The following is a 15,532-nucleotide window of genomic DNA, read 5'->3' as shown; positions in this document are numbered from 1 at the left end:
TGCAAGGACTTTAATTTTGACTTTAAAACGACGTGCTCATGAAATATGAAAAAAAAATAAAAAACTACAAACACCACAGCAGGTTTAATAGTTTAATTTTTAAGTCTAAACCAGTTTTGTGATGAGTCATTTTTACTTATACTGTACGTTGCATTTTTCATACATTCATTTCAGAATTAATCCTTCAATATCTGTGCATGGTTCATGAACAGAGATTGTAATCATGACCACGCTGCCCACTTGATTGTGGTTTTGCTGTAACCTCCTGGAAAAGGGAAGCTAAAGCATGTAATCCTTACCTGCGTATCCTCCTGTCCCAAACTTAATTGCTTTTTAAAAAAATAAAAAATATTCTATGCTGTAAAATACAGTATGGGTGCTGGCAACATGACTAAGAGATATTCCATGTATTTATCCATGCGAAGCGACAAATTAATTCTGTAAAACATCAATTGTTTCTGAACATTTTTAAAATCACAATGTCAAGATTAGATAATCCTGTTAAATGACTGAACTCGACTGATTACATACCGTAAATCAGATTTGACCTCTCTCAGGGCAAGCCCTAACAGCAGAGCTCATATGAAAAATAAAACCAGTTCTCATGCCCTAGTGAAAAAATAGTATACTTAAGCACAATTTATTAAGTATAACTAAATGTAATTATGCAACACTATAAATTGGTATACTTAAAGTCTATTAAACCAACCAATTTTGTACTAAATGCATTTTAATTGTACAAAAGCAGTGCTGAAGTTCAACTAAATTTGCATTTAATATACTTGTTTGTGCTAAAGTGGAACTATTCCAAGTATACTTAAGTAGGCACTTTAAATATACTCACGTATTTAAGTTTTGAAATACTGATTTCACTCAGCTTAAGCTTCACATATATTATACAATTGCAATTCAATTACACTGTAAGTAGTACTAAAATACATGTATTTCATACATATTGTTTTGTGTGGTGTACTTTGATCTTAACAACTTAAACCTTATTTTTGATTATTCTCATGTTAGGTAAAGAAAGTCGAGTCTGGCCTAAATTTTAAGGCATTTTAAATTACTTACAATTTGGTCAGAAGACTTCTTAATATACTGTATGTTCTTGTTCAAAGTCTTTAAAAACACTATAAATCAAGCCTCAGGAAGTTTTTGTAATCAATTACATTTCTTTTAATTGGTTACTTTTCTTTTTATAATAAACAAAAATATAAAGGCAAATAAAATTACATGTATAATCATGCTTTGAAGGTGTAGTCTACTCGGTAGGGGTGTGCATTGGCACTGCCCTCACAATTCGATTCGATTACGATTCACCAGGTAACGATTCGATTCAATTCGATTCTACGATGCATTGCGATGCATCAAAATTCTACTGCACACAACAAGGCAAATTTTTCATCAGTCATGAGGCAATACAAGCAGTCATATATTGAACAACAGATTTGATTGGCTGCTATGTGTGTATTATCACTACCATTATCAATGCTGTATCTTTGACATAAATGTCATTAAACAAAATAAAATTGAATGGTACAGGGTATTGTATATGGCATTTTCAAACCTGAAAAAGAAAACATAAATCACTGCTTTCTAGGGCTGTAATCTCCCAATCGATTAGCCGATTGTTGGTCGATACGTTCTGGCTTGACCAAAATTCTGATTGGTCGATTTTTTGCCGCGTTCATTTCATCAGTTTTGCCGCGTTCATTTCATTCGTTTTGCGCGTTCATTTCATCAGTTTTGCCGCGTTCATTTCATCAGGTGGAAAGCACTAATTGCTAATGGGGGGTGTTTTCAGAGCACCCCTGTTTCACAGGTAACAGTCTGTCTTCAGAACACCCCCCTTGTTTTCACTTCTTTTGGATTATCCCAACCCACTGGAGGAGAGACAGATTGAAGAAAGTAGGCTACTAAGGTTTGCTGAATATTATTTATTTAATTGAGAGACTGTTTAATTAATAGTCAGTCCTCTTCTACCATGTCAACAAAGACATCGGCAGCATTTTTTTTTTAGAAGACGGGAACATATTATTGGAGCCCAATGCGCGCACTCGCGCAGTGCCACTGTTTGTATTAGTTTTGAGCCTATGCTTTATTTTTCAGTTATGCACTTTATTTCGTTTTTGCTCTTGATCTGGTTTGTTTAATAAATATCATTTTTTTATTAAAATGGACGTGCCTTTTGTGTTTAAGAGTAAAGCTTTAAGTTAATAATAGTCTATTCGTGTCTCAGCCGCGAAGCTGCGCTCCTGTGTTCAGCCTCGTCTTGTTAAGTTTCCCATTAACTTCGTAGAATCGAAATGTGCCCAGATGTCCGCTTTTCCAAGCTTTGGGTGCGTTTTTAATTACCCGTCTATCGCGGTCATCTCCCTCCGCCTCAGCCGTCTTGATTGTTGTTGTTGTTGTTATGCCCACGGAAGTAATAAACTTCACAACTTTATTGTCCAACTCAAGGCCAGAAAATAAACAGTGACATAATCGATTATGGCACTTTGCCGCATCGATGCTGAATCGTGCATATCCCGCATTGCGATGCATCGCCGAATCGATTATTGTTGACACCACTACTACTCGGGGCTTGTTGTCTTCAGCTTGGGCTTTCTTGTCCTCAGCTTGGGGTTTCTTGTCCTCAGCTCTGGGTTTCTTGTCTTCAGCTCGGGGTTTCTTGTCCTCAGCTCTGGGTTTCTTGTCTTCAGCTCTGGGTTTCTTGTCTTCAGCTCGGGGTTTCTTGTCTTCAGCTCTGGGTTTCTTGTCTTCAGATCTGGGTTTCTTGTCTTCAACTTCGGGTTTCTTGTCTTCAGCTCTGGGTTTCTTGTCTTCAGCTCTGGGTTTCTTGTCTTCAGCTCTGGGTTTCTTGTCTTCAGCTCTGGGTTTCTTGTCTTCAGCTCTGGGTTTCTTGTCTTCAGCTCTGGGTTTCTTGTCTTCAGCTCTGGGTTTCTTGTCTTCAGCTCTGGGCTTCCTATTTTCAGCTTGGGGTTTCTTGTCTTCAGCTTGGGGTTTCTTGTCTTCAGTTTGAGGTTTCTTGTTCTCAGCTCGGGGCTTCTTGTCTTCAGCTTGGGGTTTCTTGTCTTCAGCTCTGGGTTTCTTGTTCTCAGCTCTGGGCTTCTTGTCTTCAGCTTGGGGTTTCTTGTCTTCAGCTCTGGGTTTCTTGTTCTCAGCTCTGGGCTTCTTGTCTTCTGCTTGAGGTTTCTTGTCTTCAGCTCTAATCTTCTTGTCTTCAGCTTGGGGTTTCTTGTCTTCAGTTCTGGGCTTCTTGTCTTCAGCTTGGGGTTTCTTGTCTTCAGCTCTAGTCTTCTTGTCTTCAGCTTGGGGTTTCTTGTTTTCAGCTCTGGGTTTTTTGTCTTCAGCTTGGGGTTTCTTGTTCTCAGTTCTGGGCTTCTTGTCCTCAGTTCTGGGCTTCTTGTCTTCAGCTTGGGGTTTCTTGTCTTCAGCTCTGTGTTTTTTGTCTTCAGCTTGGGGTTTCTTGTTCTCAGTTCTGGGCTTCTTGTCTTCAGCTCTGGGCTTCTTGTCTTCAGCTCTGGGCTTCTTGTCTTCAGCTTGGGGTTTCTTGTCTTCAGCTCTGGGCTTCTTGTCTTCAGCTTGGGGTTTCTTGTCTTCAGCTCTGGATTTTTTGTCTTCAGCTCTGGGCTACTTGTCTTCAGTTTGGGCTTTCTTGTCCTCAGCTTGGTGTTTCTTGTCTTCAGGTCTGTGCTTCTTGTCTTCAGCTTAGGGCTTCTTGTCTTTTATACTCCTGTTGTTTCCCACCGAAGTTAGGTTCTAATCTTCTTGATTGACGCAAGCTGTAATTTTCCCAAAATTTCCAAGATCCTTCTCAAGGCATCGCAGGTGCAAGCTGTCCGTCTTTTCATGTCCTTGAACTTCAGTAAACTCAACCAAGATGGCTGATTTACTTTTCAGGTTCTAGGAGTAGAACCACAGTAGAACCACAGTCTTTTGTGTCCTTGAGCACACACACATAAACGCACATAACTAACAATTACTGTACATCTCTGCCAATACAGTATATGCAGTGTGTATACATTGTACAGAATGCATTATATTCAGTACATTGGCTAAATATGTGTAACAAAAAGGCATCTACAATAGACAAGTAGGCAGGGTAATTACATTTCCTTGATATTATACTACAGTAAACTACAAAACCATTAACATTTTTACTGACATATTGCTTGTGACTTAATGATATAAATATTATAATTCAACTTTATTTGGAGTACTTCTTTATTGCACAATGCACATTTATTATTATTAAGCCAAAAATGTGTTTTAATATCACTATTAGTAAGGATCATGATCTCTGAATGATATCAGTCTTTAAATGCAAGATATTTAAGGATAACTAAAGTACACTAAGTACAAAATTAGTTGTTCCAATTTAGCAGACTTTAAGTATACCAATTTAGTATACTAAAAGAACAATTGCAGGGTTTTTATATTAAGTACATACATATGTAAATGTATTTGTAGTATACTTAGCATAAAATAAATGTATTTCAAATACAGTTAAGTATATTTATATCACGCTTTGGCTGATGAAGCAGACAGACGAAGCTTGATTCCAAAATATAACAAAGCTTGAATGTACACAGGCAGGTGAACAGGACATAACAGCGTTTATGACATAGACACGAACAAAAACCGACAGGGGACTAAACTGAACGGGGAGAATATATACACAGGGTAAATGAGGGAACTAACTAGACACAGGTGGATGAAGGTTAACTAATCAGGGACTAATAAGAACAGGTGCGGACAAGACAGAACATAATTGTGACCATTTGTTTTTCACTAGGGTCCCCAAACAAACAAAACATTTAAAGGAAGCCTATCATCAACATTTTGAGAAGGTTCTGGTGCGGATAGGAGGCTGGATACTTGACTGTTAGGGTTTAATAGCTGAGTCTGTGTGGCCTGGATTTGACCAGTAGTCATCATAGGGATGTATATGGCGTCAGACATAAGCCCAGTTTCCCAACCCACTGACGCCATGGCCGTTTATCGGTTAAGATGTGTTAATGAAGTGAGTAATATATCTGCCTGACATGATATAATGAAATAATCCCTGTGCATGCTTACTCACCACTACTGTCACTGTGTCAAACCGGTTGTAGCCAGTTCTATCTACCATGTGAAATTACCATGTGGATTCGGTGAACAGGGAACGTTTTGACAGTATGCGTTTTGGCCGTTCATGTACACGACAATGATGTTTTGGGAACCTGAAAATGCAAAGTTTTGGTTCAAAGTGCAGGTTTTTGAAACCGATACAGTTATCATCTCCTTGTAAACGACAAAAACGGTGACGTCATGTGATTGTGTATTACATGTTCAGTCAATAGGCATGCACAAGTACAAAACAACAATGGCGGACTACAGGTGTTTGTGCTGCTCAAGATACAGAGTTCTCCAGCAAAGTGTATATTTACTGCCCTACTACTACAACCAGCAGAGACGTATTGCATAATACAGCGTTTTTAGTCGTTTTTGCGGATCTGTGTGAACAGGGATGGTTTTGACAACGCTGCCGTCTCTACGCAAAACTTTTCAAAGTGCAACGGAAATTTTTTTACGTTTTTAAGTACATCGTTGTGCTGTAACCATACCCTAAAAAGCTAAGAATTAAAGCACAGCAGACACTATCAATAAGATCAGTTTCCCTTTTTTGGCTGGCAGATCTGTCGTCAGTCATAATCTGGTTAGTAGAGCAGTATTGACCTCCATGACTTGAGGCAACACAAATAGGCAATGTGTGCTAATGAGTTTAGAAAGGTCAGTAGCTCAAGCTGTTCACCATCCAAACAAAAGTACACCCACCCAGCAAAACAACTCCAGCACAACCAAAATAAATTGCATTAAAAAAAAGTAACACTAATCAACATGACACGTATGACCGAGTTCCAGCATCCAAAATGTGTTAGAAATATAGAAAATAGTATTCTAATTAAAGAAAAGTCATGTCCTCTGATGCTACTAAAGGAAACTCTCCTCCCCAAACCACAACAAGAGCAGGCAGTACAGAACAAATGAGCAGCCGTTCGCACTAGTCATGTTCTTGTGTTCAAAGCTTGACAGAACTGAATGGAGCAGAATGCATCATAAACTCAGGATGAATGCTAAAATAAACCAATTGGAACTGCATTGCGACGCTTCCAGTGCAGACAGCTTCTTTATTAGCTGCAGATGTGGTGTAATGTAAGTCCACTCTATTCCTGTACACTCATAAAAATAAGGTTCCAAAAGCAGGTTTTCGCAGCAATGCCAAAGAAGAACCCGTTTTCGTCCCCCAAATAACTTTTCAGGGAACAGTTTCTAAAAATAATCTTGTTAAGTCATGCCATAAGGAATACTGGTTCTGGGTCCAAGCTTCTACTCATTGTAATTGAGAACACTATTTATTCATATCACACATTTAAGATACACTTTCAAAACTTGTAGATTACATATAGACTCACGGCATCCTGGACACCAATACTTTAAAGGGGTGGTATAATGCCCTTGTCTTGATGTCCCCAGAGTGTGAAGTTTTAACTCAAAATACCCCATAGTTTTATATAGCATGTTAAAATTGTCCATTTTTGAGGGTGAGCAAAAACGCATAGTTTTGTCTGTTCCTTTAAATGCAAATGAACTGCTGCTCCCCACACAGAGGGCGGAGCTTCAATAGTTTGCACTCACACAGACATGCACTGAACATTTCTAAAACTTTTAGCCTTTTATGTTCAAATCGGCTTCAGACAATGATGGAGAGACTCAAGAAGAAGTGACAACATGTAGAATGCAACGAGAAGTTTCTGAATGATTAGTTGACGAAATGGTGTAGCTTATGTGTAGTTATCTTCTAGTCATTAGTCATTGAGTAGCATATTCTGTCTTGATAATCTATAAATCGCGTTCCCGGGGGTGGGGTTTATGTAAATATTAGGGTTGGTGATGTCACTAACCCTGGAGGAATGTTTTGTAGTCCCTACCAGCCGTTAGTTGAAGTCCTTAAAAAACGATTTCTTTAAAAGCAATTATCTCCCTTTGTTTTGAACTTTGAGCTTTGTAACTTTGCAGATGTTGTTTATTGCTCAAACAGCAACATTACACACTAACTAAAGTTAGAAAAGTGAAACCATAATCAACCACCCCTTTAACAAATCATAAAATATGAATCACTGTCTGGTCATATGAGATTTCGGTATGGAAATGAAGGTTAGGATCATGATTCGGTAGTATTACAGCACACAAGTGAGTATTAGCACCATTTGTTGTTTGATCTTGCTAGTTTGGAAAACGCTGACGCGTAACATCAGACTTAAGTAAATTGTAACTGCAAAGCACCAAAATAATGATTCCTAAAGATACCCATACCATACTTATGTAACATGAAACTACACATTGTTCATATTTTTGTAAAATAACAACAATGCAGCTTGTGCAGTGTTTTCCTATTTATAAATGCACCTCTGGGATGTTTAAGGCGTTACAGTAACACAACCCTGTCTGTTAATTACCTAGTCCAATTAGAGTAATAATAATAATAATAATTCATTACATTTATATAGCGCTTTTCTCGGCACTCAAAGTGCTTTACATAGAAGGGGGAATCTCCTCAACCACCACCAATGTGCAACATCCACCTGGATGATGCGACGGTAGCCATATTGTGCCAGAATGGTCTTGTAGTAACGTAACAGCAGATGGTCTTGTAAGCTGGTGGGTTTTTTTGGAAAATGAACCCCCATGTAGAGCCCCCAAACCACATGTAGAAACCGACTCTGAGCAAAATGGCAGCCGAGTTGCTCATCACACTTGATGACACAGGTAATTTGATAGCAAAGGGCAAAGTTTTGTTTGCCATCCTTGTATTGTTAGACCATGTCGTAAAGGAGCAAATCAACATAATGCAGCACTCATCAGAAGTGGGGTTACGTAACTAACTAATCTTTCAGAAAGCTTGTCTGGATTTAAATAGAGATATACATAATCCCATTCAGCACTTAGAGGAGTTGTCAGGGGGAGCCAAGCCCAAAGAGGGGCCAGCACTCAGCACAACGCCATCCTGTTGTTCTGGTTGGAGAAAAGAGGAGGTAAGTGAGGAGGGTGGGTGAAAGCAAGAAGAAACTCAGGAAATCCGTCCCTTTTACTCGTGTAAAAGCTTGGGAATATGGGGAACAGTAAGAGCGGTGCTTTGTCCAAAGAGATTCTGGAAGATCTGAAGTTGAACACCAAATATACGGAGGAAGAGCTCTGCGCGTGGTACGCCAGCTTCCTCAAAGAGTGTCCCACTGGACGCATCAGCAAAGAACAGTTTGAGGGCATCTACGCCAGTTTCTTCCCAGATGCGGATCCTAGCGCCTATGCTAGGCATGTCTTCCGCAGCTTTGACACCAACGCAGACGGAACCTTGGACTTTAAGGAGTACATTGTGGCACTGCATCTTACCTCGTCAGGCAAGACCACGCGCAAACTTGAATGGGCGTTCGCTCTGTATGATGTAGACGGCAACGGGACCATCAGTAAAAACGAAGTGCAGGAGATTGTACGAGTGAGTATTGGTCATAATTGGCTTAAACATACAATACTTTTTAATGCATTTGCTGGAGTATGGAAAGTGCGCAAGACTTAGGGGTTTGTTTGCAGCCACTGCTCGTGGCATTTAGTGGCAAGTTGTATATGTAGGTAACAGTCCAACAGTTGTGAACAGATGGCTCAAGAAGCTCAGGATAGATTACACCACCCGGTGTAATACAAGTCTCAATCACTTAAGCATATCCGATGCCATTAGTTGTCAATGTGTCAGTTATTATTATTATTATTATTATTATGTTAAAAGCGACAGAATTTTAATATTTTGCATTCTTCTGGAAACAGTCGATTTTCAACATGATTCCGGACGAAGACCAGAAAAACCTTCAAGAAGATGAGAACTCACCAGAAAAGCGAGCAGACAAAATTTGGACCTTTTTTGGAAAGAAAGATGATGGTAATAACTCATCATAATATGTGCTATTGCTGCAGAAAACGTGAATCATGCCGTGTGCTCATAATCCATGCATTTTCACAATGTCTCATTGTCTTCACAGATAAGATCGAAGAGGGGGAATTCATTCAGGGTGTCATGGAAAACAAAGACATCTTGAGGTTGATACAGTTCGACGAGCCAAAGAAGATTCAGGAAAAACTCAAGGAAAAGAAGCATTAATGACCACATTCCCATGAGACTGATCGGAGCTTCGTTTCTATTTATTTGAAACCAAACCTACACGAACCAGACTGCTTCTCCAGGTCACATACTGGACGCATACAGATACGCTATCCATAAACACGTCAGAGTTATGAACCAGACAATAGCTTTTCTTATAATACACACAAGACTTCTGTTTTGGACCACCACCACCTCTACCTGAAGGGCCTCTGAAGTCATTGCTATTTCCATTGTTTTTAGAGTCCAATCAATAAGGCTCATGAGCAATTAGGCTCATGTTAACAGTCCAACTCTAGCATATGCAATCCTCTTAAGATCTGAAGGTCGGGTAAGACAAATCCGCAGGGTCCAGTGGCTCTCCTCTTTTAGATCCCTTCAGGGTTAAGGTGGTTTAAGCGCTCAACATACATTCATCAGAATCTGTTTAACAGCTGACTGGGTCATTTTTATAGAACAAATTTCTTGTACTGTGTTCTTTAGGATGTACAGTTTTAGAGACAATTTTTACATACATTTTTTTAGGAATACATATTCTAAGTCCATGTCATTACTGATCAATCCACCAATGGCAATTAGCTATATAAAAACTCGGGGTAACACTTTGTTGTACAGTGTCCTTGCTACATATGTTACATCTACTTACTGAAGTATTAAGTAACAGTAAATGATGCATAATTACAAGCAACTAACCTTAAACCAAAACCTAACCCTACCATATAGTAAGTGCATATTGTCAATTGATATTACTCGTTATGTAAATGTATAATTACTCTGTAACAAGGACACCTTAAGTGTAACCAAACACCTTTTGTTCATTTTAGATAAAATATTACTGTTGTAGTGTTGGAACAACAGTGTACATGACAGTCACAATTAAATGTGGTTTCTGTTCATGTATTTGTAAAATAATATAGCAGCCTGAAGTTTTAGATAAGTACAAATGTTAACGTGTGTTATCCATGTTATTTTCTTTTTCAATCATAACAATTCAATATACTGTATATAATTATTTTTTTTAGTTGATTTTCAGTGCAACTAATTGGTAATATCATGTAACCACTACTTGTTGTCAATGACCTACTTTTGTACATGATATTATCGCACAAAAACAAAGGTGTCTCAAAATGGATATTTAGCTGGAACTTTAATTAACCGATTGAGTTCGGAGTGAGGTTAGAGTCTCCAAACACGTTTAGACTTACTAAACTTGAATACTAGAAAGGGCTCTCACCATGCATATCTTTGTCATGTTGACGCTGCTTACGGCCAAATCTCTAAGGACGAGCCTGAAACGCAGGGGCTTACCTCTTTCTTTTCTTAAAGCCGTCTTTGGCTCAGGCTAATGCATGGCCTGGATTCAACACTAGGACACCGAGCTGCAAAACAATGGCCAGAGCTCTGCATCATGGTTGCTTTTGACTCAATGGATAACAGGCTGAATGATCACATGCAAAAACACATAGAGGATAATTATTACTAGAGTTGCATTAAACCTGAATCACCTGGTTTTTAGTTTGGCCTGCCTTTGTTTTGAACCAGCGGGTCAATGTTTGGCTGGTTAGCTAGAGCAGTCAGCTTCTACACACTTTGCAGGCAAAAAACATCTTTCTCCATTGACGACTATTCAAAAGTTGGCATGCATTCTGAAGAAATACACATTTTTTTCCATCAAGTTATGGTAGATATTTCTTCAGTGAATACTTATTTGGATGGCTGGCTCAAAAATAAACTAAAACATGGAACTGCAGGCCCATAAAACAAAGATGGCAGCATGTGCCAGACGAGCAATATTGAGCTAAACAGAAAGGCTACATGCTAATGTTGCTCAAAAGAAGAAACCTCAGTGGTGATAAACAATTAGAGTTGTTTTTATTATTATAATAGACAATGTGTGATTTCCAGGGCAAGTTCAACATTAACATCATATCTTCATAAACATGTTGATAAATGAATTTTATCAACGAAGACTATAAGTTGAGAGCAAATCAATCAACATTTACAATATGATATATATATATTTATATATATACTGTATAAAAGATCTAGTTTGGAACACAGACATTCAACTGAACAGTTTTTCAGAATACACATAATGCACACCATTGACATCAATTTTCAATACGACTTCTGCAACATGTAGTTCTAGAATACCTTGGGCAATGCAGTACAGTACAACTTGTTACATGCTAAACAGCAAATGTAAACCAGTCATACCTTATGTTAGGTGAAAAGAGAATGGTTGTTAGTAACTTGATATAAAGGAAATAATAAAGTAAACGATAACCTGAATGCATTACCTTTCATGGTACAGCATTTTTTGACTTATCCATTTTAGATTTACTTTCACATTATCGGACGTGCTTATGTGCATTTTACAATGTTCTTAGCCAAGCACATCAAATCCAATTAAATTCCCATCATGTATTCCTGGTGCGCATACATATACTGTGAGTTTATCTCAGGCAACAAGTATTATATTATTTGCGTTTTTTTATTATTTCAAACAAATTCTATGCTTGATTTGATTGGGTTGTGTATTTATCTAACTCTAACCACTAATGTATTTCTTGTCATAATGACCAATAGTAAAAATAAATACAAATCTAAACGAAAGCACAGATATTTTTCTTTTCCCCAAAGTGTGCTTTGACTTCCTGTGCCATATAAATATATCAAATTTCTCAATATTACTGTATAAAGTTTGAAAATTGAAATGTGTCATATAACTTCCAGTATTATAGCTGAGCGGTTTGAACAGTGTGATAATTAGCTGCCTATGACAATGTGCATTCAGCAGAAAACTGTGGCATCCATCAGTCAAATGTTTACGTATCAGTTAAAACATATTATGACAAAGACTACAGAGAGATGAGCATGATGTAGGATGAGCCAGACAACAATTACGGACAAAAAAACGCCACGCACATATTTACAGTTATGTACAAACACGTAACAGAATAGATTGTGAACATTCCAAGGCAATTTACCTTTAGGCACTAAAAGGTGTACATTATAACTCAAATCATTATAATTCACATATGATCCACCTTTGATTGACACCGGGATTCTACAGCCAAACCATATAACTTCACCATTAACAAACAGTGTCGTTTAGAAGTTGCTTTAGCGCAACTTACAGAAGAATTTTGGATGCCATCAGAGTAAAACTGGCTGCATAAGAGGATTTCTTGGCTTTAACTGGGAAAAATTATATGACTTTGCTATCGAGTCCTGGGTAGTTCACACATCTTCCATGAACACAATCAATGGACTAACCAGCACCACTCAAATTACACATCAATTTTTTCCATTAACCATACAAGAACTAGTCCTACATTTAGACAAAACATGCTTTTCTGTAAAATAAATCTGCAAAAATATGAAAATATATCAATTCCATACTTCGACAATGCAACCTGACCCCTCTTTCATAAGGAAGGCTGTAGATTTGCCAGCAGTTTATGTGTAGTTTGTGAAAATAGCATTAAAAACTTTCCATTGCATTCCTTGTTGCAAAAAAACTTTTTCTCAATACAATAAAGATTTAACAATATAACCACTAAACAATGATATGCTTTAGCATTTCCCCCCATAACTTTGATGCTGGTTATGCTAAGGATGGATTGTTTTTTTAAGTCTTTGAACACCTATCTGGCATTCAGAATCTGTCTGTTCAGACTGAAACAATCATCATAATGTTAAGCTGTGTTCACACCACCAGCGACGCGCAGCTACACAACAACATGATCCCATTCATTTCAATGGAGAGCTGGCGATTGCAGACGACATGTGACCATTACACCTGGTACAGTGACCATTACACCTGTTATTATAATGTGCTTTGGTCGATTGGATCAGATGAGGGAGACACCTTCCCGTTTACACCTGGTGTCTCTTTTGTCCACTTTCAAACACTTCTGTCCTGATTTCTTTGAGGGGAGGGTCTATGGGTCAGGAAATATATGGGTTTTTTTTCAGATCTTTTGAACTAATAGATGAAATAAGCTCGTGCAATTTACATATGAACGCGCCTGGAGATGACGGAAAAACACACGGAGAACAGCAGCTTTTGTTCCTGCTCTGACAGCATAAAGGTTCTTGCACACTGAGTTTTTTCGTATTCGTCATTCGGTGGCTCAACACGTCTCAAAATGCTTGCTACAGATGCGAAAAACGCAGAAAATCGTACCAGAATTTTTTTTATGACGGATGAAAGTTTCGGAGGCCGTGTGTAAACGTGATTGAACGTGAGTTAATTTTTATTTCGGACTCAGTGTGCAAGGACCTCACGACCACGCCAAACGCTGTGAGTGCGTGTTAGAAATCAGGCATGATGAGACAACATTGTACTTGGTACGTTTTTCATCTTCAAACCAAACTTGGGTCTTCAGCCATTAAAGTTTAAATCCCGTCTGGCTAGCGCGATTCCCATAATGTTTACGTATTAAGTCAGCAGGCAGAGAGTAGGCGGTCTTTTGTGGCTGTTCGTATGCATTCGATCACATGAGCGTTTACACTACGAAAGCAATCCAGTCGCATGCGTTTTCAACTACTGGAAGTGGTCGAAAATTGACAAGCTCAAAACGTTTTAGACTTCATTTACACCTGTATTTAGCATCGTCCACTTGTGATCCAATCCACCAAATGGATCTTTAAACCAGGTGTAAACAGGGCCAAAGTTGAGATATGTTTAACTTTATGCAAATTAAAATTTACTTTCGAGAGCGACAACCAATATGAGTGAAGTCATTGGAGCGCATGTGATCCGTCAGTGGAGTGTCGGAGGATAAGTTATTGGTCAGCAGCTTTCCTCTAATTTATGGTATGTCTCTGTGTGTTCTCACCATGCTGACCGAATAGTTTCATGAACCCAGATAGACCTGCGCTTGTGCTTTCACAGCAGATAAATAGCCGCGATGACACCGAGCACTCGCTGTTTCTTTTTCATCTTTAATATAAGCATTTTATGTACCGATTCCATTTATATTTAGTCTACAACATGGAATAACATCCGTGAATGTCATTCATAAATGCTACTAGAGTCGCTGGCAGTGTGAACGCAACTTTAGACCCACACTTTAATCGAGGGAAGTATAAATATCCACAACTAGCTGTGTAGTTCAATGCGTGTACACTATCACTTTAACACCAAAAAGATAAAAAAAAGATTGATTGAATAAAATTTGTTTAACAGGCATCCACCGCTGCAATTAAACAAACAGATGTTTTACTGTACAGTATTTGTTCAGATCTTTATCAATGGAGCCTTGACTATTTTTTTTTTTTGTTTCATGTTAATGTAATAGACCTACTGGGAAGTCTTTAGTAGCATCTTAAAGTTATTCAAAGGACATGCAGGATTATATGGATGGCTACTCAATATCATAATGCGTCTGCTGTCCTTTCCTGACACTCATTCCACATGACATTAAGAAAATCTTCTATAAAGCTTTGATTTTTGTAATTATCAGATATTTTCAGTGGAAATCCACAAAGCAAGCAGTGCTTCAAGGGGTGATACCTGTATGGCTTTGGCTGAGAGGTTGAAGTACTCAGGTAGACAGGCATGCAGGTAGATTCATATAGTATAATGTGTGTGTGTGTGTGTGTGTGTGTGTGGTCAGTCGGTCTAGATGTCCATGTCCACAGGTCTCAGATCTCCTGTCTTGTGTTCCTTTACCCAGAGCTCTCTGTCTTTGGCTGGGTCCACACTCTGCAGGAGCTGGTCCACCGGCTCCAGCGTCTAAGAAACAAGAGCAGTCAAAAAAAAGGTCTGAGATGTTAGCTACCGAGTACACTGCTAACAAATGTACACTATAAAAGTGTGGGGTCAGGATGTTTTTTTTTTTTTTTTAAAGAAATTATTACTTTTATTCAGCAAGGACACATTAAATAGATCAAAAGTGCCAGAATAGACCTTTATAATGTTACAAACTATTTCTGTTTCAAAAAAATGCTGTTCGTTCTATTAATCAAATAGTCCCAAAAAGGTATGATGGTTTCTACAAAAATATGAAGCAGCACAACTGTTTTCAACATTTATAATAATCAGAAATGTTTCTTGAGCATCAAATCATCATATTAGAAAGATGAAACATGTGACACTGAAGACTGGAGTAATGATGCTGAAAAATTCAGCTTTGATCACAGGAATACATTACATTTCACAACATATTAAAGTAGGAAACATCTTAAATTGTAATAATATTTCACAATACTGTATTTTTTATATTACATATTTATATTTTTATTTTATAAACAATAAAATGATACCAATAAAAGTCATTTTATTGGAAAGGATAGTTCACCCAAAAATGAATATTCTGTCATCATTTA

The 15,532-nt window shown here is 38.1% G+C and overlaps 2 protein-coding genes across 3 annotated transcripts in view; one reads left to right on the top strand and one right to left on the bottom strand.

Moving 5' to 3' along the window:
• Positions 1–7,813: 7,813 nt before the first annotated feature.
• rcvrna (recoverin a) lies at positions 7,814–10,868 on the top strand. The gene is made up of 3 exons (XM_079638723.1): positions 7,814–8,536; positions 8,863–8,974; positions 9,075–10,868. The coding sequence occupies exons 1-3, from the start codon at positions 8,156–8,158 to the stop codon at positions 9,191–9,193; spliced, it is 612 nt and encodes a 203-aa protein (XP_079494849.1). The 5' UTR covers positions 7,814–8,155; the 3' UTR covers positions 9,194–10,868.
• Positions 10,869–11,799: 931 nt separating this feature from the next.
• The window catches only part of gas7a (growth arrest-specific 7a), a 56,901-nt gene continuing 53,168 nt past the window's right edge, over positions 11,800–15,532 (bottom strand). For both annotated transcript variants that reach the window (XM_079638500.1, XM_079638501.1), the window contains exon 14: positions 11,800–14,939. In XM_079638500.1, coding sequence (XP_079494626.1) covers positions 14,826–14,939 — 114 coding nt within the window. In that variant the 3' untranslated portion in view covers positions 11,800–14,825. The remainder of the gene's footprint in view (positions 14,940–15,532) is intronic.

This window comes from Phoxinus phoxinus (assembly GCF_949152265.1).
Source record: "Phoxinus phoxinus genome assembly, chromosome: 1".
NCBI classification, from domain to species: domain Eukaryota; kingdom Metazoa; phylum Chordata; class Actinopteri; order Cypriniformes; family Leuciscidae; genus Phoxinus; species Phoxinus phoxinus.
This window is presented reverse-complemented; position numbering and strand designations above follow the sequence as displayed.